The following is a 24,706-nucleotide window of genomic DNA, read 5'->3' as shown; positions in this document are numbered from 1 at the left end:
GATATAATATATTTTTATTTATTTTATATTTTAGTCTTTATTTATATGTATGAAAAATAAATTTTTCTATGTCTGAGTAGATTTTTTTAATTAAATAAATTAAAAGTTTTTCTAAACAAATTGATAGTCGAGACTCTTACCAAAAATTATTTAATGCATTTTATATAACCAGCTTAAATTAATCTCTTTAAAAGTTTTCCGTAAACTAAATGTATTTATATACCTAGTTTTTAATACTTAACTATGTCGGGATTACGGGATATATACTAATTTCCCCCGAAATATTGACCCAGTAACCTCTCTTTGAACTCACGACCGCAAAATTCTATTAATTATGTAATATAACGCAGTAACCACTTCAGTAAATATGTCGATATTTTAATAAGCTGTATATTGTATACGTAGTATACATTGTTAATTATGCGACCTTTCCCAACGGAAACTTTAAAAAAAGCAACCGTTGTTGGTTTTGGAAATCATTGTGGTTTATAAAAAAATAGTTTTACTGGCCGAATTCACTCACTTATAACTTTTATTACTAAGAGTAAAAATATTGTACCTCCATGTAACATAATATTGAGATCACTGAGTTTCACACCTGGAGACAGATTTTTCAGATTTTGTGAAATAAAAACATTTTATTATTTACATGTTACAATAATATTTTATGTAAATACAATATTTTGGCATGAAATTTCTTTTAACATACAATATCTGTGCTCATAAACATATTGCTTGGAGGGTTTACAATATATTTGAATATGTTTGGCATGGTAGGTTTAGGAGATGCAATATTTGAACGCATAAAAATAAAGGATATCTTTGGTACATTTCAGTACTAATTTTTAAACAAAGTTGGATAAACAACATTTTAACTCTAAACTAAATAAATTATATGTTGACGAGTTATTTTTTTTGGTTATAATTGAAATTTCAGAGCTTGAAATTCCATACAGAAAAAGATTTTAATCTTTTCTAGAAACTAGATTTTCCTTCTTCAAAAAAGAACAGAAATTATTTGCTTTGGAAGAAGATTATCAAATGAAAAACCTTAAGCGTTTCTCATTAATGATATTAGCTTCTTCCATAGAAGTTACTAATTCGCCACTAAATAAATCAATTCCCCTCCGCAGTGAGTTTAATTCGGTATCCGACCAACAATTTTCGTCTAAGTGTTTGACTTCGCTAATACAACACGATCTATCTTAATATCCTCCTACCGACACAAAGGGAATCAGCGGAACAAATTAGCTAGAGGCATACGTTCTGGATTATTGGCCCTGTGCGCTGCTGAATATTGTACCTAAAACAGTGGTTTACCGTTATCCAGGCAAAATGGGCAACTGCCTAATAGATATACTTTTTAAATGTTATTTCCGCTTCAGATTAACAATTAATGTCCGATGGTAGTGGGACTGATTTTGGGGAATGAGAAAGTTATAGTTTTGAAAGAAATTCGCTAATCAGATATTGTCACTTAGTATAACTAAAGAATTACAAGCAACGTTAAGATTCTATAATATGGAAAATATAGAAAACTTCCTGATAAAAAATATTGTTATTTTTTAAGAATCCCTTCAAATTATTCGTATTCCTGTTAAAAACTGAATTGTAGGCTTTTAACGAATGAATTGATAGCTATTCTGATAAACTTTAAATAAAATACCGATGTTTTGTCACGATGTCCAAACACGTTTTCATAAAAATCTTAACACTTTTGCATTTCATCATGATATATTATTAACACAAACACAGGTGGGTGAACGCGTGTTCCGATATTATTATGAATTTACCAAAAATTTATCAGGAAGTGGCTTGCAGTCCCGTTTTAACAGGATAATCAATAATTTGAATAAACTTTTAATAAATCAGCATTTTTTCTGCTCCGTGTGGTTTCTTACCTTGACAATTGTATTCGAAATGTTGTATGCAAATCAGTTTATGGTTTTATTGTGAATTATAACCAAAATTGACACAGATATTAAGGAACCTGTGGTTAAAATTTGGGATTGGAAAGGATTCAGACTTACCCTTGGCCTTTTCGATCGATAATATGGATTTGTGGCGGGTACACTGTGTGGGCATTATTGCCGAAGCTCTGCAACAGACTCGAGTTAAACTCGACCAGGGAACACTTAACGTGTACAATGTACAAGTTTTCTTAATAGACTGGTCATGTATAAAAAAAATATTGCAAATGTCACTGATGTAGGTACTCCACACTATCAGACAGGGACAGGTAATTGGGTAACAGAATGGGTCGGAGAACGCAGGAATACATGTTAGAGGGAGATGCATGTGGATGCGTCAACAAAATCTCAGAGAATCATCAGTAACGATTGCAAGTTTACCCACCTAAAATAGCGGAAAGATTGGTGAAGAAAGAAGTTCTAGAAAAAATACAATTTTTCAAAATAAAAGGAAAGACATCGGAAGAGGAAATATAAATGCGCTTTGTATTATTTATACTGTGTGCTGATGAATATTTGATATATAGTCGTTACTCGATCGCAAAGCAAAATAAGAGCCATTCGGGGTGAACATTCAAATTAATGAAAATGAAGCCTACGCCAACATTATTTTTCCTGCGGCGCACAATAAAGCTTCCGAATAAATTAAATGATTTATTTCCTAGAATAAGTATATAAACAAACTTCGCCAACGGCGTAATAATTACTTTACCGACTTATGTAGGCGTTCTAAGATGTAAATGTTTTCTGTAAAAACAATTTACTTTACAGATTTGCCGGAAAGGCTTGGAGCCTGGATTTAAAGCCCGTGAATTGCGCGGGGGCTTTCCAGGGCTGAAATTCCAGCCACGCCACTGTACATTGTGTACCCGTCTACTGCGGCAATAATTGGTTTGGTTTAGTAATTGCCATTAAATTTAAATGTAATTAACCGGCAAGGTTCCGAATTATAGGCTAATTGTGTAAGCCTATATCTGCAAATCGAAGCGATTGAATTCATATCTGAGATATCAAGTATGACACACATAGCCCAAATGAATATGAACCTTTTTATATGGCCGGCATTTTTACAGATTTTTTTTGAGGACCTAGTAAATTAGCTAACTGCAGGGACTTTATTTTTATGGCAATTGCTTATTTATACGCACCTATATGTAAATATGAGAGAGGAGTATATTTGTGTAACGCACAAACCAAATTGTAATGTGACTAGTTCATATTGATATGACATAAAATATCTATCCTTATGGAGGCGATAATATGTAAATAAATACGAAAAATGGTTGCATTTTATGCACGTTGTCCGGAAACTCATAGTGCAAGAGAGAAACTGGTGAATATATAAAACATCCATATTGATGATCCTAAAAAAGTTTTGTTTCATTTTTTTTAACCTTTCTTTTGTGAACTAATGGGTTTAAATCTTTCTAAGCCGGACCACGCATTTTAAAAGACATTAAAAAAGCTGATACTAACTCACTAGCATCCGATTTTTTCAAGTTTGATCAAAAAATGTAAACTTCATTGTTTAAAATAAATTTTCATACTTCGGAGAGTTAAGTATGAACAAATAATATCAAAAGAACAAGAGCAAAATATTATGAATATAACGGATGAATGCTTGTGGTTTCAAGGTTTAGAAAAAGACCTCCAACATATTATCCAGTTTTTCTGTTCTTGGGGCACTCACCCGTATTATGAAGCTGATAGTTCTTTTTGGGTGGTTAACCTGTCTCATCGTCTGTGACACTAAGAAGGATTGTAAGAACTCTAGGTCCTGAGAGGCCATATAATTGATAAATAACTAACTAACTAATTAATCATGATGCCGTTTCCCCACAGAAGGCAAAGAGAACGGACGGCAAAACAACTCGGTTTTGGCACACACTCCTTGCCTCAATCACATTTATACATCGTCTCATAAATATTTTCTATTATTCTGCCCCTTGACATGGTTCAACTCAAGTATCTGATTCTCTTGATCGTGGCATGTCATCCTTGGGCATCCCGGTCTTCTTCTACCATTCACATTTCATCATACATGGTTTTACCACACAAACGCCTCAGGGATCTCATTTTTACCTGTAGCTTCGCTTCTTTGGACAACGTTTTTGTAAGCGTTAACCGCGTTCAGTTCTCCATTAATAGAAATTTTTACCCTACAAAATGTCGTAAACATACTTCCCATGGCCTTCCCACCTCTCGTAAACATACTTCCCCAATACACGGACTCATCCACCTGCCCCACGTATTCATCATTCACAACTATATTGCAATATTTTCGTACTCTCTCTTTCAAACATCATAACTTTATTCTTAAATGATTCATCATAAACTCATTCTTCATACAAACTTCGTTCATCCTAGACACGAGAGACTGTAGATCTTCCATGCTGTTAGACATATTTTTTTAATTTTAATGAAAAAAAATAGGATGAAACTGTGACAGAATAAAATGAGGCCAAATAGCAAGGGGTTGCAGATAATACCTTGATATGAGGGGTGTTGATTACTGGGGTAGAGTTATACCCACCAACGTTGCGGGGGTAAATTGAGATTTGATTCCGAAGAAGATTGATTGACTTTTAATCCAATTATCAATTTGGGCTTTGGGGAACCCTTGCAAATTCGGTCACATTTTTCGATTTCCTGATTATAATAAAACAATAATGGACTTCTAGATGACTATAAATATTCTCAAATTTGACAAATAATTTGAAAAAAGGGCAAAATTATACTAAATTGCACGCTCATTTTTTGAGAGAAAAAATTAATTGTGCAATCATTACTTTAACATAGGGTTGCTATCATTTATTTTGTGTGGTAAGAATGTTTTAAATTTGATCATTTATCATTTATATGTTTGTTGTTTTGTGGTAGTTTATGGTAAACTTTTATTACAATTTATTACGGTCCTTTTTGGAAGAGAGATATTATATTACTAGCGCAGATTGGTGAAAAATTACGTCATATTTTAATTTCAATTTAAAAAAAACGATAAAATATTTTTTTGCTTAAATATTATATTATGGGTACGTACTTTATTGCTTCTTTGAATGTGTTCAAACAAACAGTTAAATTTTGAAAATGACACGAATTCGAAGCAAAACATAGTTTTCTCTAGAGTTCATTAAACCAGAGTTACAGACGCAAAACCGAAATTATTATTTTAAATTATTTTGTTCAAGGTAATGAGAGGTTTTATATATTTATTCATTATTTCTATACCAGTAAGGGAATGATATTTCTTTTAACTTTAGAGTGATAATAAAACAAAGGTTCTTATTTATGTATTTAAAGCAGTTTCGTGATAATACGAGGCATATCCAGAAAGTAAGTGTACTGAGGCTCTCACGACCGAATGAATTTTATTTTCGATATGTTGGCTACACTTACGTCTAGCCTGACTCTTCCCCTCCGCAACGAGACCTGTTCAAGGTCAGTACGTTGAGAAGTGTCAACGCGACAACACGTTTCGTGAAAAATGTCAATCCAATCTCCCGCCAAATGCGAAATACGCGGCGTCATCCGTTATCTCGTTTGGAAGGAAAAACCTCCGTTTGAGGTTTATAATGAGGTTAAAACTGCATATGGTGATAAAGCTATGAATTGTACGAGTGTGTACAAGTGGTATCGCGAGTTTGAAAACGGTTCTCACCTCTTCACCCTCCACCAAAAAGTTCAAAACCACAATTTCAGCCAAGAAAATCGTGGCATCCGTGTTTTGGGACTGTCAAGGCATAATTTTGATTGAACATATCTGCCTCAAGTGGAGACCATCAACTTTGCAAGATACTGTGAGACCCTAAAAAAATTGCGGAAGGCGATTCATAACAAGAGGAGAGGCATGCTGACAAAGGGAGTCAGCCTACTGCACGACAATGCCAGACCACACACGGCCAACGCCACGAAGGAACTGCTTGCTTCGTTTAAATGGGATATCCTGAACCACCCCGCGCATTCCCTTAACCTAGCACCTTCAGATTATTATCTCTTTACCTCCCTGAAGCTGTACATGGGTGGAAAAAGGTTTTCAACCGATGAGGAGGTAAAGGAGGAGGTGGAGAAGTGGACGAAGGGGTTGGCGGGAAACTTCTTCGAGGAAGGCATCAAAAATTGATACCCCGCTTCACAACCTGCATTGAGAGGAATGGCGACTATGTCTAAAAATAGCTTACATATGTACTACGGTAATCATGTAATTTTTTTGTTTCAATAAAAAGATTTGTAACCTACAAAAATTCAGTACACTTTCTTTCTGGATACGCCTCGTATATCTTTTTTGCATTAACTGCAAATGCCTCAAAGACAATAATTTCCCTCGGGTTTATGTCATCTTTGGGGATGCATTTTTAATGAAAGGAAAAAGAGGGAGTTCAGAGAAGGAAAAAAGTATGATAGGAGGGTAGGAATCTAAGTATTAGTCTGTCCAGTAATGGTGAACGTTTGAATCTATCCCTCCCAGTGCGGTGCAAGACGACGGGTCGAGAGAGGCTAGCTAGAGAGGCCAAAGGGTCTCACTGAACCGGCCTTTCCTGATCCAGCCCACCACGTAGCTGGTAAGCAGGCGCATCCTAAACACACCTCACCCGATGAACCCGGGCACCCCTGCTAAGGCATCAAATGTAAAGAACCACTTGGGGAGACCTATGGCAGAGGTGTTGGTTATCCCGCCTCCCAAATAGAAGAGTTTAACGCGTTTCCACAAACATTTTAACAGTTAACCGAGTATAAATTTATTTATAACAATTGCTGAGGTATATGAAGTGATCAGATCTGATGAATGACTGGACATTATAAATATTTAATCAAGTTTTCTTGAATATTTAATTGTATCTCTTTTCTTCAGAAGGTACTTAGACTTTTTCTGTCATGACATAATATTTATGTTTGCAGCATATATGAAAAGCTCGTGTGTGCATATAATATAAGTAATAACTTCAAGTCAAGGCCAAAACAATAAGTCCGAGCCCAAAACACGATCTTCTGCTACATTTAACTTAATTGAAATATACGATATCTCATTTTTATCTGCTTTTCCTAACCTCTCATATTTCATAGCTTTTCCGAGATTCTTCCTCGGATGCAGGGGTGCCTAACCAGTGGTTCGAGAGCTATTTCGTGCAAAATAATTATTAATATTATTGCTGTTGAAAACAGTTCTAAAAGTTTTTAAATGCTTAGAAAAAACTAATGGCTCAGCGGTTGTACAAATATAGCATCTATATTGGAGATAGGAGAAGAGTTATCAAAACCCTTATAACGTTAATCAAAACCACTTTTTTAAAATTTTTTGCCAGCTAACAATAGATTTATTAAAAAAAATTGTTATGTGTGATTTAAACTCAATTGTTACTTACTTACAAAAAAAAACACAAGCCGTTATAAGCTTTCAAACCTAAGTCTTACTTGGCACTTTTTTCAAGAATTTGCATTTTTTCATTAGGATCAGACTCATTGCAAATCTCGTCACGATAAATTAATTATTATTACTTATTTTACTATAAAACATTGATATCGCTAGAATTTAAAAAAAAATAACAAAAAAATAGTTACGCAAAGCTGTCACAAGGCGGCTTGTCAGCAGGTTCTACATTTTTAATGTAACAATATATAAACATTTTGTTGGTAAATGTAGTAAATGTAATTTAATTTCACGACAATGTCTAGTTTATACGTAATGCGTTTCATAGACGTCTCTTCTTTTGATTATGGCTGCTTCTTTTATCATGTTTCCACTATTCCTCTCCTCGATTATCATTTGGGTAAATTTTTTACATAGGTATCCCAAATTTAAGCTATTTGGGTAGTCAATTTTTGAAATTTTAACCAGATTTAAAAAAAAATTATCAAGATTTTAACACTGTTCCGTAACGCTGATTGCTTTTGACAGGCTGTGTACTAGCCAATCGTACCGTCAGAATTTAAACTGTATAGTTTAAATTTCGCACATGTCAGCTGGATCCACGGAGGCCGTGGGCCGAGCAGTTGCACAAAAACGGTTCGTCCTGTCAACCCTCGATCGCCGGTTGTCTAATCGGAATAATCATAAGACGTATTTTTATCGCAATTTGATCTAAAATAACGAGTGCTAACAACCACGCTAAACGTCCCAGTGCTGACAGATGATGCTCACTATGCAGATTTCACCATCTCCTCCCGGTAAGTTGATTGTGAATTAACGTTATGTATTGTGTTTTTGCATCGCCTGTCACAAGCCATATAATTCATTTATACTTTATCTGTGTGGAATAGCCCTTTAAAGTGCGGCTATTCCAACCCCTGTTCGTTCTTAGAACATTTTTGGTGCCGAAACCAGGGAACTTTAAGATTATAATCTATCTATGCCAAAACGGATAATGCTGTGGAATGTTTCTTAAATTTTGAATAATAATCAATTCGAACAGTAATTAGGTAGGTACCTAGCGCTTGAGTATTTACGACCTACCGCGCATATAATTACAATAGATTAAATTATTATCATTTATTTTGTTTCGTTTTTGGGTACGTTTCCAATCGTGTTTATTCAACATGGCCCCAGCCATTCAAACATTGCGCCGGAAACGGACATTAGCGAATAATAGGTTAGTCAAGACACATGAAATAGCAAAAAGCGCTTTGCATGATGCAACTAAGTGCAACTTACTGTTAGCGCATTATACTACTCTGGAAAAGATAGTTCTTGAATTTGAAACGTCTCACGCGGAAATATTAGCTTTAGATGACACAAACGAAATTGATGAGGATAAAATTCGCGAAACCTTTGACGAGATGTATTATCAAATTGTCGAAATTTACCAGGAGTTAACCAGTCAGCCTCTCGATTGTAAAACCGCGAATGCGTGCACAAACGTTAAATTACCAAAAATAAACATTCCAATATTTTCTGGAAATGTCAAGCAATGGCCCGAATTTTACGACATGTTTAACGCTCTGATTCATGAAAACAAATCTTTATCCAACATCGAACGCATGCAGTATTTGTTCTCATGTTTATCTGGAGAAGCTTTAGGGTTAATTCGGACATTTCCAGTACAAGGAGCTCACTACGTTGAAGCATATCAAAGATTGATCGCGCGCTATCGTAACGCGCGTGAACTCGCATTTACGTGTTGGCGGGAAATGCTAAATTTAAATTTTCCGTCTACCGATCCTTTTGAATTTCGTCGCGTGTTCGATGTATTTAATGAGGATTTAACAATTTTAAAAGAATTGGATCTCCCAATAGATAATTGGGACTTCGTGCTTTGTTATTTAATTCTGTCGAAATTAGATTCACCTACAAGATGCGCATTCGAACAACTGCAGTCTCCTACCGACCTGCCTTCATATTTGAAACTCAAAGAGTTTCTTTATAACAAATGCGAAGCTCTTGTACGAGACTTACATTTTTCGACTCGCGATAGCAGTACTATTGACAAACCTCTTGCACGGAACTTTAATCAGGCTGCCAAAAAACGCACTTCAGCGCTTCTTTGCGATCTTAAGAAAGGACAGCCTAAAACAAATAGGTCCTCGAACTCCACCACTTACCTGAAATGCTCCTGTTGCGGGGAAGACCACTCCATTTCCAAGTGCAAGGTATTTGGACTCAAGTCAGTTCAGGATCGCCTACAGTTTGTTCAATCACACCGTTGGTGTTTCAATTGTCTTCATTCTTCTCATTATCTTAAAGATTGTAAATCTTTGTTTACATGACAAAATGTCAGCAAAAACATCATACTTTGCTCCATAGAGACGAAAACGCTTTGTACGGGACCAAGTTAGTGAAGCCCGCACAAATACTGCAAATTCAATAGGGCACCGGCACACATTGACACCTTGATCTGAGAGTTTTTGCAGGGGCAGTAGGAAAATATTAAATTAAACAAGTATTACTTTCCCGAGAACTCTCGGATGAGAAGTGACTGTTTGTACCAGTTACTTCTCTATTTATTGGACAAAATTATACATTAAATTTCACACATGTTCAATGAGAGTAATTAGCGATCACCCTTATCTCTTCACTGTGTTGAACAAAACAAAAACATTAGTTTTTAAATGTATGGTGGCGCCGAAAATCCATTAATATTAACTATAGCAGTCGCACATTAAGGATGTGGAATAATATTATAGTATCATATTTATTTTGACGCAGATATCTAAATGGTTTTATCAAAAATATTAGGGACATTGTAAAAACTTGAGATCTTGTTATCTCATAATGACTTTGGCTCTGCACGTCCGATATACTCCCCACGGTGCAGTCTCTGCTGCGCCCAGCTACTCCGTCGGGCGTGTTCTGTTTCATCCCAGCGTCTCGTGTTTGCAGTTGATGTCATTGCAAGGGGTTTCGGCTAGGCAGGTGTTGTCGTGCTGGTGATTGGATCGGCTGGTGTTGTTGAAGCAGGTAGTATGACGGCGATTTTAATGGCCGGTCTAACATATATTCCGGAACTTGTCTGGATACGGGCTGTCCTGACTTGTCCGTCGGCGGCGGGCACGGCCTCAAGGACGCGGCCACGCGGCCAGCTGTTCCGTGGCAGCGTGGAGTCCATAATGACCACCAGGTCATCCTTCTTAATGGGTATGACCGGGTTGTGCCATTTTTGCCGAGCTGCCATGGTGGGAAGGTATTCTAGAAGCCACCGCCTCCAGAATATGTCTGCAAGTTGCTGGCCGATACGCCACTGGCGGCGAAGGCATATTTCCTCTTCCTTTTTGCCAAACATGGACAAGAGGGGACGCTTTCCAGCCGACCCTAGAAGAAAGTGGTTGGGGGTCAAAGGCTCTTCGTCGCGTGGGTCAACTGATATGTGAGTGAGTGGTCTGTTGTTCACTGTGAATTCAGCCTCTGCCAGGGCCGTGAGTAAGGTTTCTTCTCTAGGTGCCCGTTCCTTAAGTGTGGTGCTCAGGGCTCTTTTTACTGACCGTACAAGCCTCTCCCAAGCTCCCCCCATGTGGGGCGTCATTGGAGGTATGAAATGCCACTCAATGCCCTGGGTGGCTATGGCATCAAGCATTCTGGCATCGTGGCTCAATGATACCAGAGCGTCTCTCATCTCTGCATCGGCTCCATGAAAATTTGTTCCGTTGTCGGAGTACATGGCTGCGGGTTGTCCCCTTCGCGCAGTCATCCGCTGTATGGCCATGATGGCTGAGTCTGCGGTCAGTGAGGCGGCCAGTTCTAAGTGAATGGCGCGGGTCGAGAGACAAGTGAAGATGGCTCCATATCGTTTTTCCCGATGTCTGCCAACCGTGATCTCCATAGGCCCGAAGTAGTCGAGTCCGCAATGTGTAAATGGGCGGATGTGAAGCATCAGTCGAGGTGGTGGTAGCGCCCCCATTAGTGGTGGAGAGGGTTTGCTTCTCCTTATGTGGCAGGTGGGGCAGGCGTGTGCTATCTTCCTGCTTGTAGTGCGCAGACGCAGTACAAAGGAATCGCCCCGCACCTCTGCGACCGTCTTCTCCGTGCTGGGATGGTCCGCCTTCTGGTGGTAGTGGCGAATCAGGAGCTGAGTGTACGGGTGGTCTCCATCCAGGATGACGGGAGTCCGTGCTACACACTTCGTTTTCGCTAGAGCTCGCAGCCGGGTACCCATCCGCAGGGCGCCGTCTTGTCCGAAGAAGGGGTTTAATGGGTTCAGACGACTACCAGTCGGCAGCATTTGGCCTTGCTTGAGGGTGGTCATGTCAGTATTGAAGGCGTCCTCCTGAGACCTTTTTATCCATCTGTCTTCCGCCTCCTTGATCTCCTCCGCTCGCAGTGGGCCCCCTACAGATTTGTTAACTTTCATCCGACATTGTTTCACAAAGCGGAGAACCCATGCTGTTGCACGAATCAGCCGTTGCCATGAGGAGAATCTCTCGATGGATGGTAAGGCTTCCCTTGCAGTTGATAGAAGGCCGACGTAGTGAGGCTTAACCTCTAGTGTCTGGTCGTCGGGCCTTTTGACAGGTGCACGCTCTTTTGGCCACGCACTCTCAGGTAAAATGATAAAGGCCGGCCCGGTAAACCACCTTCCTTTGGGTGATAGGTCGGGCACATCTGAGTCCCTTGTACCGATGTCAGCGGGATTGAGCTTGGTTGGCACCCATCTCCAGTCGAGTATGTTGGTTAACTCATCTATTTCGCCCAGTCTGTTTGCCACGAAGGCAGAATACGTACGTGGGTCAGTTCGTAACCAGCACAATACGGTTGCAGAGTCTGTCCAGAAGTACGTTTGGGATATACGGGCCTGGCTTTCCTTGTGGATGGTCTGGGCTAGTCTTGCCGCGATGAGTCCGGCTTGTAACTCAAGGCGGGGAATGGAGAGGGGCTTCAGTGGCGCCACTTTGCATTTACTGGCCAGAAATGTCGCCTGTAGGGATCCATTTACTTCTTCGGTGTAATAGGCGACAGCGCAGCAGGCTTGTTCTGACGCATCGCAGAAGAGATGTAGGGTCACGCTGTTCTGCTTGAGATGGAGGCAGCGTCTCGGAACTGAAATGCTGTGTGTATTCAACAGGCTCAGCCATTCGGTCCACCTCTGTGTATGTTCAGGGGTAATGGGGTTGTCCCAGCCTATACTCGAGCGCCACACGGCCTGCAGCAGTATCTTCGACCGGATTGTAAGGCAGGAAATGAAGCCTACTGGGTCGAAGATTTTCATTACTATTGAGAGCAGCTGCCTTTTCGTGGGTCGCGTGGCCACTTCTGGGGTGATCGCCTCTTGGAATGAGTACAGGAAGTTATCAGTGGATGGGTCCCAAACTAGTCCGAGCACTCGTTCCGTCTCCGTACCTCCACCGCTGATCCGCACTGTGGAACTGGCCCGGTCTTCTGTGGGAACACCGGCTATGGCAGCTGGACTGTTAGATGCCCAGCTAGTTAGGTGGAATCCTCCTTTCGCGAGGAGGGTGCTCACACCGTGGACGAGTGAGGCAGCCTCCTGACAACTGTCTACCGCATCTAGGTAGTCATCCATGTAGAATTTAGAACGAATGGCTGCTGCGGCAATCGGGTTTTCATGTTCGTATTCCCCGGCTACCTTGTTCCGGACGAACTGGGCGCTGCTCGGTGAACAAGTGGCTCCGAACATCATAGATGACATCTGGTAAGTATCAGGTTCGTGTTGGTTCGGTAATCTCCAGAGGTAGAGTTGGGACAGCTGATCTTCCCGCCTTATCTTGATCTGCAGAAACATTTCCTTGATATCTGCGGCAATGGCGATGTTTCCCTCTCGAAAGCGCAGAATATTCCCTAAGAGGGAAGACAGCAGGTCAGGGCCGGTAAGCAGCTGGTCATTAAGGGAGGTCCCTCGGCATCGACTGGCGGCGTCAAACACTATTCTGATCTTCCCTGGCTTATTGGGGTTTGTCACCGCAAAGTGCGGCAGGTACCATTTTCTGGGTGCGGTTGTTGACGCTTCCAGTTTAGACAGCTTCCTGGCGTATCCTTTGTTGACCAGCTGGCTCATCTTGTCGCTGTAGGCTGCTGCCAGATTCTGATCTGCTGCCAGCTTCTTCTCAAGGGAATGAAGTCGTTTCAGCGCGCACTGCCGGTTGTCAGGCAATGTGGCTTCCGGATTACGCCACAGGAGGCCAGTTTCCCACCTCCCAGTGCGAAGAGGCCGGGTAGTCGTGTTCATTAGTGCGATGGCCCTTTGTTCGCTTGCCTGGGTTCTCACCGCGGCAGTTACGCCAAGAGAGTCGACGGCAAAGTTGCATTTTACCAATTCTCTTAGGCGGATATCTGCGGCTGATTCAATTTGTAGTGCCAGCGTCGTGGATTTATTGTCACTGCCAGTCCCGACACCCCCATGGGCGATCCACCCCAGTGCGGTTCGTGACACTATTCGCGTAGTGTCATGGTCTTCGCGCACTTCCCGTGAAACGATCAGATGAGCATTGTCTTGCCCTATCAAAAGTTTTGGGGTGACAAGGTTTCCCTGGGCCTGTTGTTCTGGCAGGTTGAGGTCGGAGATCGTGTTGGCGATGATGTAGTAGGTGTCACTGCTATCACATCCTCTTATGGTCAGCTTCACTCGGCGGGAGAGTGTGTCAGAGGTGCACATCCCTTTGGCGCCATGGATCCGTATGCCGCGGACTGGGCCGCTCACCCCGATCCGTGTCGCGATGTCAGCGTCGACAAGTGTCACAGTTGAGCCTTCGTCGAGAAGCGCGAACACCAAAACTTTGCTTCCTTGGGGGACGCCCAGCATAACCTGCACAATTTTTAACAGCACGCTCCGGTCCGTCGTCTGGCGTCACAAGTTAACCTCACCGACAGCACCTTCCGGTACGAACTGTGGGTCATGAAGCAAACGGTGATGTGGTGATCTGCACCCTCCTATGCCGCACCATGCCTTGGTTTTACAGTCCCGTGAGTGGTGTCGATCCAGACACTTACGACACAGGTTCTTCTGTCGCACCATTGTCCACCGGAGGGCGAGACTTTTCTCCGCGAACTCGGTGCACTCGCGAGTTTTGTGGTTGCCACCGCACTGGCCGCAACTTTCACTAGACAGTTTGCGTTTACGCGTATTGTTCATTTTATTTTCGCGAGGCTCACTCCTCTTACGCGATGTAACAAATTCAGCGGGTCTAGAGTCTGGTTTAACTTCTTCACCGTTTACTACATGCACCTGCTCGGTCCGTCGCGGTCGAGGTCGCACTGGGTCGATCATCCCGCTGTTGGGTATAGCGTTAGCCATACTTTTCAGAAATGCTGCCAGCTGAGTTATTGTAGCTAGACTCGTAAGACCACGTGTCTCATACAGCCAGGTCATCCGTAGCGTAATCGGCATCTTTGTTGTGATGTCATTCAGTAGGGTGGGGTTGGTCAGGTATCCGTCAGTCCTAAGGATCCTAAGTGATGTCACCAAGTTCTGGACGGTTCCGGAGAAGTCTGCCAGGTCCTCAAGGGTTGCGTCTATTGTGAGATACGGCAGCTTTTTCACCTTTTCCAACATCAGCGTGGCTATTGCGCTGGCGCCACCGTATCGCTGCTCGAGGACAGAGAGGATCTCTGGAACTTGAGCGGGATCCATGAGGAGAGGGCCGACTGCATCCCGAGCCTTCCCTTTTAGTGCACGCTGCAGCCGGATGAGGTTTTCAGATGAAGTCATTCTGCAAGTGGTTGTGGATTGGGTGTACTGGGCTTTCCATGTGGGCCACTCGAGCGGGTCACCCAGGAAGAGGGGAAGATCCTTGGCCGTGGTCTGCCTTGCGATTAAGGCGGCCATCCGTGTATCGTCCTCTATCGTGCGAGGGCTTTCTTGGGCACGGGACGTGCGAAAACCCTCTGCTATTGCTGAGGTGATCTGGGACAGCTGATCAGCGCCTTTTTGCACCCACTCGTGAGTGTGCTGTGCTGTCTCATCGGCCGTAGGCAGTGGCGGAAACAGTGGTGAAAAATCCTGACTCGTAGGGAATTGCTGCGATCTGTTATGCGTAAATTCCACTTCTCCAGGTACTGCTGCTTGGAGCTGTCGCTCGGGGTACTGTGGTAGAGTATAATCGGCTATGGGAATGCTTGCCACGGGTCCGGGTTTTATGATAGCGTGGCCAGCATTTGAGGCGGGCCGTGTTCCCGGCAGTGTACGCACCGGGCATGCATTCAAGGCTTGCCCGGGTGCTGTGATAGTGTAACCGGCTTTCGAGGCGGGCCACACTCCAGGCGCTGTTTGCACCGGGCATGCATTCGAGACTTGCCCGGGTGCTGTGATAGCGTAGCCGGCATTCGAGGCGGGCCACGCTCCAGGCGCTGTTTGCACCGGGCATGCATTCGAGGCTTGCCCGGGTGCTGTGATAGCGTAGCCGGCATTCGAGGCGGGCCACGCTCCAGGCGCTGTTTGCACCGGGCATGCATTCGAGGCTTGCCCGGGTGCTGTGATAGCGTAGCCGGCATTCGAGGCGGGCCACGCTCCAGGCGCTGTTTGCACCGGGCATGCATTCGAGGCTTGCCCGGGTGCTGTGATAGCGTAGCCGGCATTCGAGGCGGGCCACGCTCCAGGCGCTGTTTGCACCGGGCATGCATTCGAGGCTTGCCCGGGTGCTGTGATAGCGTAGCCAGCATTCGAGGCGGGCCACGCTCCAGGCGCTGTTTGCACCGGGCATGCATTCGAGGCTTGCCCGGGTGCTGTGATAGCGTAGCCGGCATTCAAGGCGGGCCACGCTCCAGGCGCCACGGGGGCTTGGATAGTTGTGAACCTGGAATCGGCAGGTTGGTGGCCTGCTTGCAGTGCGGCGGATGTCTTTGTTGCTGCTGCCAGGGCTGCAAGTAGGTTGGCGGTGTGCTTAACGTGCTGCTTCTCTCGAGTGCGCAACTCACGGCGCAACATTTGTATTGCATCCTCAGTTGACTCTGACCGTTGGTCATCATCCTCTTCGTCAGACTCCTGGGGGGCCGGGGAACTGTGGGTCAGGATGGGACCCCAAGCTGTGGTTGATTGTTCAATGGAGTCCGAGGCAAGCATAGCTTGATCGGCTTGCTGGGGTGCATCTTGGCTAATGGGAACATCAGTCGGAGAGTTGGAAGTAGGGTCCGGGGCTCGGCGAGACATACGTTTGTCTCGGTCTGCGGGAACGCTGGTTGCTGATCGCGACGCCCCGGATGACGTAGAGATTTTATGGCCACTGCGGAGCGAAGGCATCTTTACTGAAGCACGATTAAAGGCGTAATGCGTAGAACCGGCACGAAGGACCAATTTGTACGGGACCAAGTTAGTGAAGCCCGCACAAATACTGCAAATTCAATAGGGCACCGGCACACATTGACACCTTGATCTGAGAGTTTTTGCAGGGGCAGTAGGAAAATATTAAATTAAACAAGTATTACTTTCCCGAGAACTCTCGGATGAGAAGTGACTGTTTGTACCAGTTACTTCTCTATTTATTGGACAAAATTATACATTAAATTTCACACATGTTCAATGAGAGTAATTAGCGATCACCCTTATCTCTTCACTGTGTTGAACAAAACAAAAACATTAGTTTTTAAATGTATGGTGGCGCCGAAAATCCATTAATATTAACTATAGCAGTCGCACATTAAGGATGTGGAATAATATTATAGTATCATATTTATTTTGACGCAGATATCTAAATGGTTTTATCAAAAATATTAGGGACATCGTAAAAACTTGAGATCTTGTTATCTCATAATGACTTTGGCTCTGCACGTCCGATATACGCTTCTTTGGAAGATCAGTATCAACACTCCACGACGTCTACGGACCAGGAGCCTTCTTCCGACTCTAAAATTCAGGTCCTCACCAACTTAGGAGACAAGTCCATAGTACTATTGTCAACAGCCAATGTTGGCATTCGCGATTCGTCCGGCCGTTTCCAAACCTTTCGCGCATTAATCGATTCGGGCAGTCAAGCTCACTTCATCACCGATCGTGCTGCGGAGCTCGTAGGCATCCCTCGTCAAGCCAGTTCTCAGAGAGTTAGCGGTTTAGGCCAATCTTCCGCAACCACGTCAGGAATCATTCAATTAGAGATCGGTGTTAAGGGACGGGTTCTCTTCAACATCAAGGCACTTACGCTGCCTAGTATCTGTGGCAACATGCCAACTGTTAGTCTAGATACGTCATCGTGGCATCAGTTGAGAGACTTGCCTCTTGCCGATCCTGACTGTCACAAACCGGGACCGATTGATCTTCTTTTGGGTGCTGAGGTTTTCTCTTCTCTTCTGAGACCTGGTAATTTGAATGGTGGTCCACGTCAGCCATCAGCTTTCAATTCTGCATTTGGTTGGCTTCTTCTAGGTTCAGTTGGTTCGAACACTGCTCATGAAACGAATTCTTTCATCGTTACTAACGAAGACCGGCTCCACGAAGAGGTCCAGCCACTGTGGGAGTTAGACACCATTCCCCAGTCTTCACACCTCACTCCTGAGGAACAACTTTGTGAACAAATGTACTACACTGACCACTCACGGGACACTTCGGGAAGATACATCGTATCCTTGCCTTTCCGAGAAAGGGGAAGGGATATCTCTTTTCCAGGGTCGCGTGAGATCGCTTTACGAAGATTCCATTCCCTCGAGCGCGAACTCATAGCAAATCCAACCTTACGTGAACAATATTCTGCTTTCATGACTGATTATTTACACAGTGGTCCCATGACTCGTGTTCCTGGAAAAGATTTCCACAAGGGAAAGTATCACATACCTCATCATTGCACTCTTCGTCCAAGCAGCGCTAGCACTAAGTTAAGAGTGGTTTTCGACGCCTCAGCGACGGATGTGAACGGATCCTCGTTAAATGATACCTTGCTTATCGGTCCAAAGCTTCAAAAGAACCTGCTGGAGCTTTTGCTAAAATTCCGTATACCATCGGTAGTGTTTACTGTTGATGTACGACAAATGTATCGCCAAATATTGGTTCAAGAACCAGATCGTGCTTTCCAAAGAATATTTTGGCGTTTTCATTCGTCGGAACCCATCCAAGAGTACCAACTAAACACTGTAACCTATGGTGTATCCTCCGCCCCATTTTTAGCCTGTCGTACTGTCAAACAGTTGACCAAATATGAAGGTTATGATTTACTGCTAGCGCGTCGTGTGCTAACTTCGGATATTTACATAGATGACATCGTCACCGGTTGTAACAGCTTGGAACAAGCTCAACAAACGAAAACCAAAGTTATCGAGCTGTTCAAACGAGGTCAATTCGAATTGCGGAAGTGGGCTAGTAACAAACCAGAATTACTCGCCATCTGCCTCCGGAATACTGCCTCAATGACTTGGTGTCCATGGATGTTGATAACTCTCACATTCTCAAGGTATTGGGATTAAAGTGGGAGCCACGATATGATACATTTTCATTCGAAGTCTTATGCCTCGATCGCGAGTTTACTAAACGCACTATCCTCAGTGAAGTCGCTCGGGTTTTTGACCCTCTCGTTTTTCTATGCCCTTTGACGTTTTTCGCCAAATCCCTAGTACCAAAGTTGTGGGTTCTAAAGGTTGGGTGGGATGACACCCCCTCTGTTGACATTGTTCGTCAATGGGATCGTTATACTAAACAATTACCGCTCTTGAAGTCGTTCAAAATCCCTCGATGGGTGTCATTCCCTCACATGGAGTCGTGTCAACTTCATGGCTTCTCAGATAGTTCGGAACTTGGATATGGCGCGGTAGTTTACTTGCGAATCATGGATGTTGACGATAAAGTCCAAATATATTTGGTTTGCGCCAAGTCTCGAGTCGCCCCCACAAAAAAGATTTCATTGCCTCGCCTTGAACTGTGTGCGGCAGTTCTTCTAGCAGATCTATTAAAATTCGTCAAAGATTTATACGTACCATTGCTTCCGATCTCCAATACCTTTGCTTGGTCGGATTCAACCATCGTGCTCGCCTGGTTACGTTCTCTTTCGTGTCGCTGGAAGACTTTCGTGGCTAACCGTGTCAGTCACATTCAAGATGCTCTCGAAGGGACTTCCTGGCATCACGTGTCATCTGGAGATAATTCAGCGGATGTCGCTTCTTGTGGTCAATCCCCAGCCGATCTGATCGATCACACGTTATGGTGGGCGGGTCCTTCGTGGCGGATCCAGTCATTCGATTCTTGGCCGTCTTTCGATGGCAATGTCGACGAAATTGAACTTCACTCTGAGGAACGAGTTCGATCGTTATTTGTCCAACAGGACGAAAATCTGGTGGACCTATTACTAATTAAATTTTCTTCGATTCAGAAGATCCAACGCATTCTCGGTTACTGTCTTAGATTCATCTACAACCTACAGAATAAAGAATCTCGTCGTTTGTATCTTCCATTAAACCGTGCCGAAATTCACACTCCACTTTTGACAGTAGTTAAACGCACTCAACATGTACATTTTAATGATGCTATCACGCGCTTGAAAGAGGGCAACCTTATGTCGAAACAAATGCGGAAGCTTAATCCCTTCATTGACGACCACGGTGTGCTCAGGGTGGGTGGCAGGTTATCTCGATCTGGGCTCGAATTCGAGTATAAACATCCTGCCCTACTTCCTCGCGAATCTAAGCTTACTTCTCTTGTGATAGACGCTCTACATCGCTCTACATTAACCAAATTATGTCCATTGCCTAGTCAATGTGACTAATCATCTTCGATTCCGCGGCGCATTCTTTCTTATCATTTTCATTATTATTATTAATATATATTTTTTTCTTTTTTCTTATTTCTTTTCACTGTTCTTCATTCACGCAACGTTCCACAGCATTGCCCGTTTGGTTTCTAAATTTTCTTTAAAATACACGTTGTTGTATTTTGGTGGGTGGAATGTTCCGTAACGCTGATTGCTTTTGACAGGCTGTGTACTAGCCAATCGTACCGTCAGAATTTAAACTGTATAGTTTAAATTTCGCACATGTCAGCTGGATCCACGGAGGCCGTGGGCCGAGCAGTTGCACAAAAACGGTTCGTCCTGTCAACCCTCGATCGCCGGTTGTCTAATCGGAATAATCATAAGACGTATTTTTATCGCAATTTAATCTAAAATAACGAGTGCTAACAACCACGCTAAACGTCCCAGTGCTGACAGATGATGCTCACTATGCAGATTTCACCATCTCCTCCCGGTAAGTTGATTGTGAATTAACGTTATGTATTGTGTTTTTGCATCGCCTGTCACAAGCCATATAATTCATTTATACTTTATCTGTGTGGAATAGCCCTTTAAAGTGCGGCTATTCCAACCCCTGTTCGTTCTTAGAACAAAAACTTCACGGAACATATTCTTATCAAATAATTTTTTTTTTGAAAATATTAATAGTAAAAAGTGCCACCAGGATTTCATATTCCGCTATCCGGGCCATAGAGTCAAACTTGATTACTGAACCATTTTTCAAAAAAATTCTTCAAAAATATGCTATTTTATATATCAATGTATAGTAAAAAATAAACAAATTAAAAAAATCGTTTATCAATGACTTTTCAACCGATTTTATAGTGAAAAATTACTGCGATTTTTGCTTGTACTTTTTTATAAAATGTTTTGAAATCTCTGACCTGGTGGAGTTTATATTATTAGTACAAAAGGGTGCAGCACGCATAGCTAGTATCAGAACAATTCAAGTAAATAATACGGAAACGGGTAGCTAGAATCCACTACGCTCCGGTGAATATTTTTTCAAGTTTCATTACAACTTCTTGGTGGCTATAAAACGTATATTATAATATAAACCAGATCTTTCTTCATACAAAAGCTTTTGGAAAACTTCAAGTACCTACCTACCTACCAAACTAACTACGCCTGGTATTTAAAAAACGATCTCGATAAGTAACTATTTTTTTGTAAATAAATACCGGATATGCTGCCTAGAGCCAGCGGGAATACGGCATTCCCATTGGGGTATTTGGAAGAGAATGGAGAGGGGAAGGAGATTTTGAAAGAGAGAAGAGGGTTGAAAAATAGGTAGCCAATCAGATATGGTTATTAAAAACGGCCAAAGCTATTTCAAGCATAATTCTGATTGGTGATCCTTCACGAAGGTGATTCTGAAGGTAACTACTCGTCTATTGGAATTTAATTAGTATGGGCAAATCTACGGGAAAGTTTTATTTTTATTTTTTAAAAAATAATACATATCTCTGTGTATTTTTGTATTTATCTATAAATACTTGCATTTATTTCAGATTTTAGACTTAGTGAAATAAATGAGATTGTTATTAAGGACGGGTTGTTTCGGAGAACTTGAACAATTCTTCAAATTTCAAAGTTAATTTTCAAGTTCTGTGAAAGATATTTTTAAGTTCTGTTTTTATTTCAGTTCTTTCAAGCAACTAGCCTATAATGATATAATGACAGAATTTGAAAAGGACTTTCACAGAACCCGTAAATGAACGTTTAAATTTGATGAATTGTTCAAATTCTCCGAAACAACCCGTCCTTAGTTAACTTCATTCAAAAATTGTGTTTTTAACAGCTTTCTAACAGTTTCGGTATAACCGTGGTTGTCAGTCAAAAAACAGTTTCATTTAAATTTTTTCGTTATATAACTAAATTTTTAATATTATTTATGGCTTAGTGTGTAACTGTTAGTGTTTTCAACTTTTAAAATGTTGTGTTCTCTCAGTAGGTACTCCTTCTTGAGTTATAAACTATTTACCGCAATCCACTTTTTCGCTACCTAATCAAAAACGAAACAAAATGCCTTTGCTATAATTTATTCCTAAATCCAACTGAAAGCTGAAAGCTAAAAGAATTTCACGTTATTATATACACAAACCCCCGCAGTGGAAGCATCGTCCACAACAAACGAAGGATTAATACTTCAACATCAATAAAACCACAGTTATCCCGAACAAAATTGCTCTGCGAAATATCTCGCACAACTTTTATCGCAAACAATTTTACATACAGGGTTAATATTGCGGTTGGGGTAGGAATTCCTTGCATGCCACCATAATGCGGGGACCTGTGCGTTGAATATCGCCGGGGGGATGAAAACTAAATGTTTAATGAACGTGGAGCCCAAATAAAATACTGTTTTGGGAAAGAACTTCACGCGTTATTTCTGTTCTCCGCATCGAACAGATTTGAAAATCTTTCATTTTATTTTTTAATGTTCCTTTGGTTCTCTTATCGGAGGGTTTCTATCATCAAGGCAATCTTAACCCTTTATGCTGTAGCTCTAAACAATTCTGGGGAGCTGTACGAAGCCATGAAGTTTGTTGTTTATCTCTATCAATTGTCTTCTGCTATATCAATTGAGCAATCTTGCACTTTTCATGCATCATAATAATATTATAAATATAATGAGTCGTCATATTTCTGAAAAAAAATGTCACCTAACAATATTAGAATAACCACTCCAGTGATTTTCGTCATATTATGCTGAGTTTGCAAAACGTTTTGAGTGATCGTACGCCATAATATGCCATTTTTGACTCCCAGAATTCGCGCATTTACGATTTTTTTATAAATCCAAAAAATATAGAATAAACGATAAAATATAAGTGATTTCATTGGCTATACAGCACTTAAATCAGTTTATATGTCTCTGTATTAAAATTCAGAGGTATGTTTTTTTTCCAACTCGAAAGCCACTCGCTCAACACATATTCTAATAGTTGACGCGATCACTCGAGATTTATTAAATCATTTAAACTAAGTTAAGCTCTTTAACCTAACTTACATATCGGACAACCTCGCAATACCTTTAATTATACCAATAGCTGAATATTTAGGTACACTGCCTGTATGTCCTAAAACTCATATAAAACTCAAATAAGAGTGTTAAATTAAATTGGAGCTAACGTTCGAATATATGCATGAAATGTTTTCCACTGTACAAGTCATCAAATTAGCTAGCAGGCATTGTGTTTATTAATATATGGTATCTGGTAGAATGCGAATAATTCGCAGCAGCGCACGTTCCGTATCTGATTCCCCGCCGTTAGGGTAGTTCGGTTTTTACTCGCTGTGCTAAGTTGGAGAAAAAACGAGGAATCCAGCGTAAGAAAGCTTTGCATGCCAAGTATAAACAATAATAAATAACTCCCATCGGAGGGCAGGGAGTTGGAAGGAGGATGGCTCCGTTATCAGCAACACCCCGGGGCTATCGCCAGTTGGCGGCGTTCCCTTAACAAACTCACGACCGTCTTGGAATATGTGTATTAAACAGTGCGGTTAGCTCCTGCATCATAAAAGTGCACACGATGCAGTGTCGAAATGACTTTATGCTAGCAAATATTTCAAAATTATCTAATTTAACAGCTGACGTAGTCAGCATAAGTAGATGGCTTCTATGTTCGAGGGATAAGGCTCTCGACTAAGCCGTAGGTCGCAGATTCAAATCCTGGAAGTATTTAAAAAAAAAAATTATATAATTTAAAATTAAAAATAGTATTATTTTTTTAATGATAAACTAAACGTTTATAAGACAAGATTTTATGCATAGCATAAAGGATAACAAATAATTATAATACAGAGCGCCTGACCGGACATCAGAAGGCACGGGTTCAATTCCCGTTGGCGGCATTTATTTTTACTCGGAAGATATTTTCAATTTGTATTAGTATTTCAGATGACTAATTATTTGTTAAAAATAGTATGCTTGCGGCACATTCCAGGGTAGATGACACTCTCAGTACCGCCCTGGTGTAAGACCACCATTAGAATTGAAACGTGGCTTGAGATGGTTTTAGACGTGTTTGGTGACCAGATCTGAATAGCCAGGTACCTTCCCTTCTCCACTACTTTCAGCCTCACAACATATCCCGTAGTCTCGCTGGCTCCAGACGGTTGGGAGCAGTTGGAACTATTGTGCGATATTCATGTAAAAAGCTGAAAATATCAAGTTCAATGTATTTGTACATTGTCTTTGAGCATGCTCCTCGTTTCATTCACATGCGCATTGATGCACCGTATCATACTCTTGATATTACTCGACTCAAGAATTGGATTCACTTTATCGTGATATGTCTTCCTCGGCTTCTTCTAATTTGTTATTTCTTGATACAGAGCACACCCGATGAGTTATAAAGTTCATTGTGAGACTGAAGGAATTAAAATAAAAGATATACATATTCATCATGTATATACATATTCATCATTTATTATAAGTTTGTACAGCGCCCTTGAGGTGATTTCGCACAAAAACGGCGCTATACAAGTCATCCAATTATTATTATTATTATTATACTGTCATTTACATTATTCTTCTGACACTCTTTTCTTTGTTCAGCCGCTCTACGTGTCCAACCATCTCATACAAGGTTTAACATTACAGACGCCTCGTAAACTCTTTTCCACTAAAGAATTCTTGCTTTCGGGAT

At 41.8% G+C, this 24,706-nt stretch overlaps 1 protein-coding gene across 1 annotated transcript; it reads right to left on the bottom strand.

Annotated features, from left to right (window-relative positions):
- Positions 1-10,306: 10,306 nt before the first annotated feature.
- Positions 10,307-16,585, bottom strand: LOC149420094 (uncharacterized). The gene is made up of 3 exons (XM_089636952.1): positions 16,264-16,585; positions 14,341-15,612; positions 10,307-14,133 (listed from the first exon to the last, which is right to left on the bottom strand). The coding sequence occupies exons 1-3, from the start codon at positions 16,583-16,585 to the stop codon at positions 10,307-10,309; spliced, it is 5,421 nt and encodes a 1,806-aa protein (XP_089493078.1).
- Positions 16,586-24,706: the final 8,121 nt, after the last annotated feature.

This window comes from Hesperophylax consimilis, chromosome 11 (assembly GCF_061612785.1).
Source record: "Hesperophylax consimilis isolate HC1 chromosome 11, BYU_Hcon_1.0, whole genome shotgun sequence".
Classification (NCBI taxonomy): Eukaryota; Metazoa; Arthropoda; class Insecta; order Trichoptera; family Limnephilidae; genus Hesperophylax; species Hesperophylax consimilis.
The sequence above is the reverse complement of the archived record's forward strand: the minus strand, read 5'-3'. Positions and strand labels throughout refer to the sequence as shown.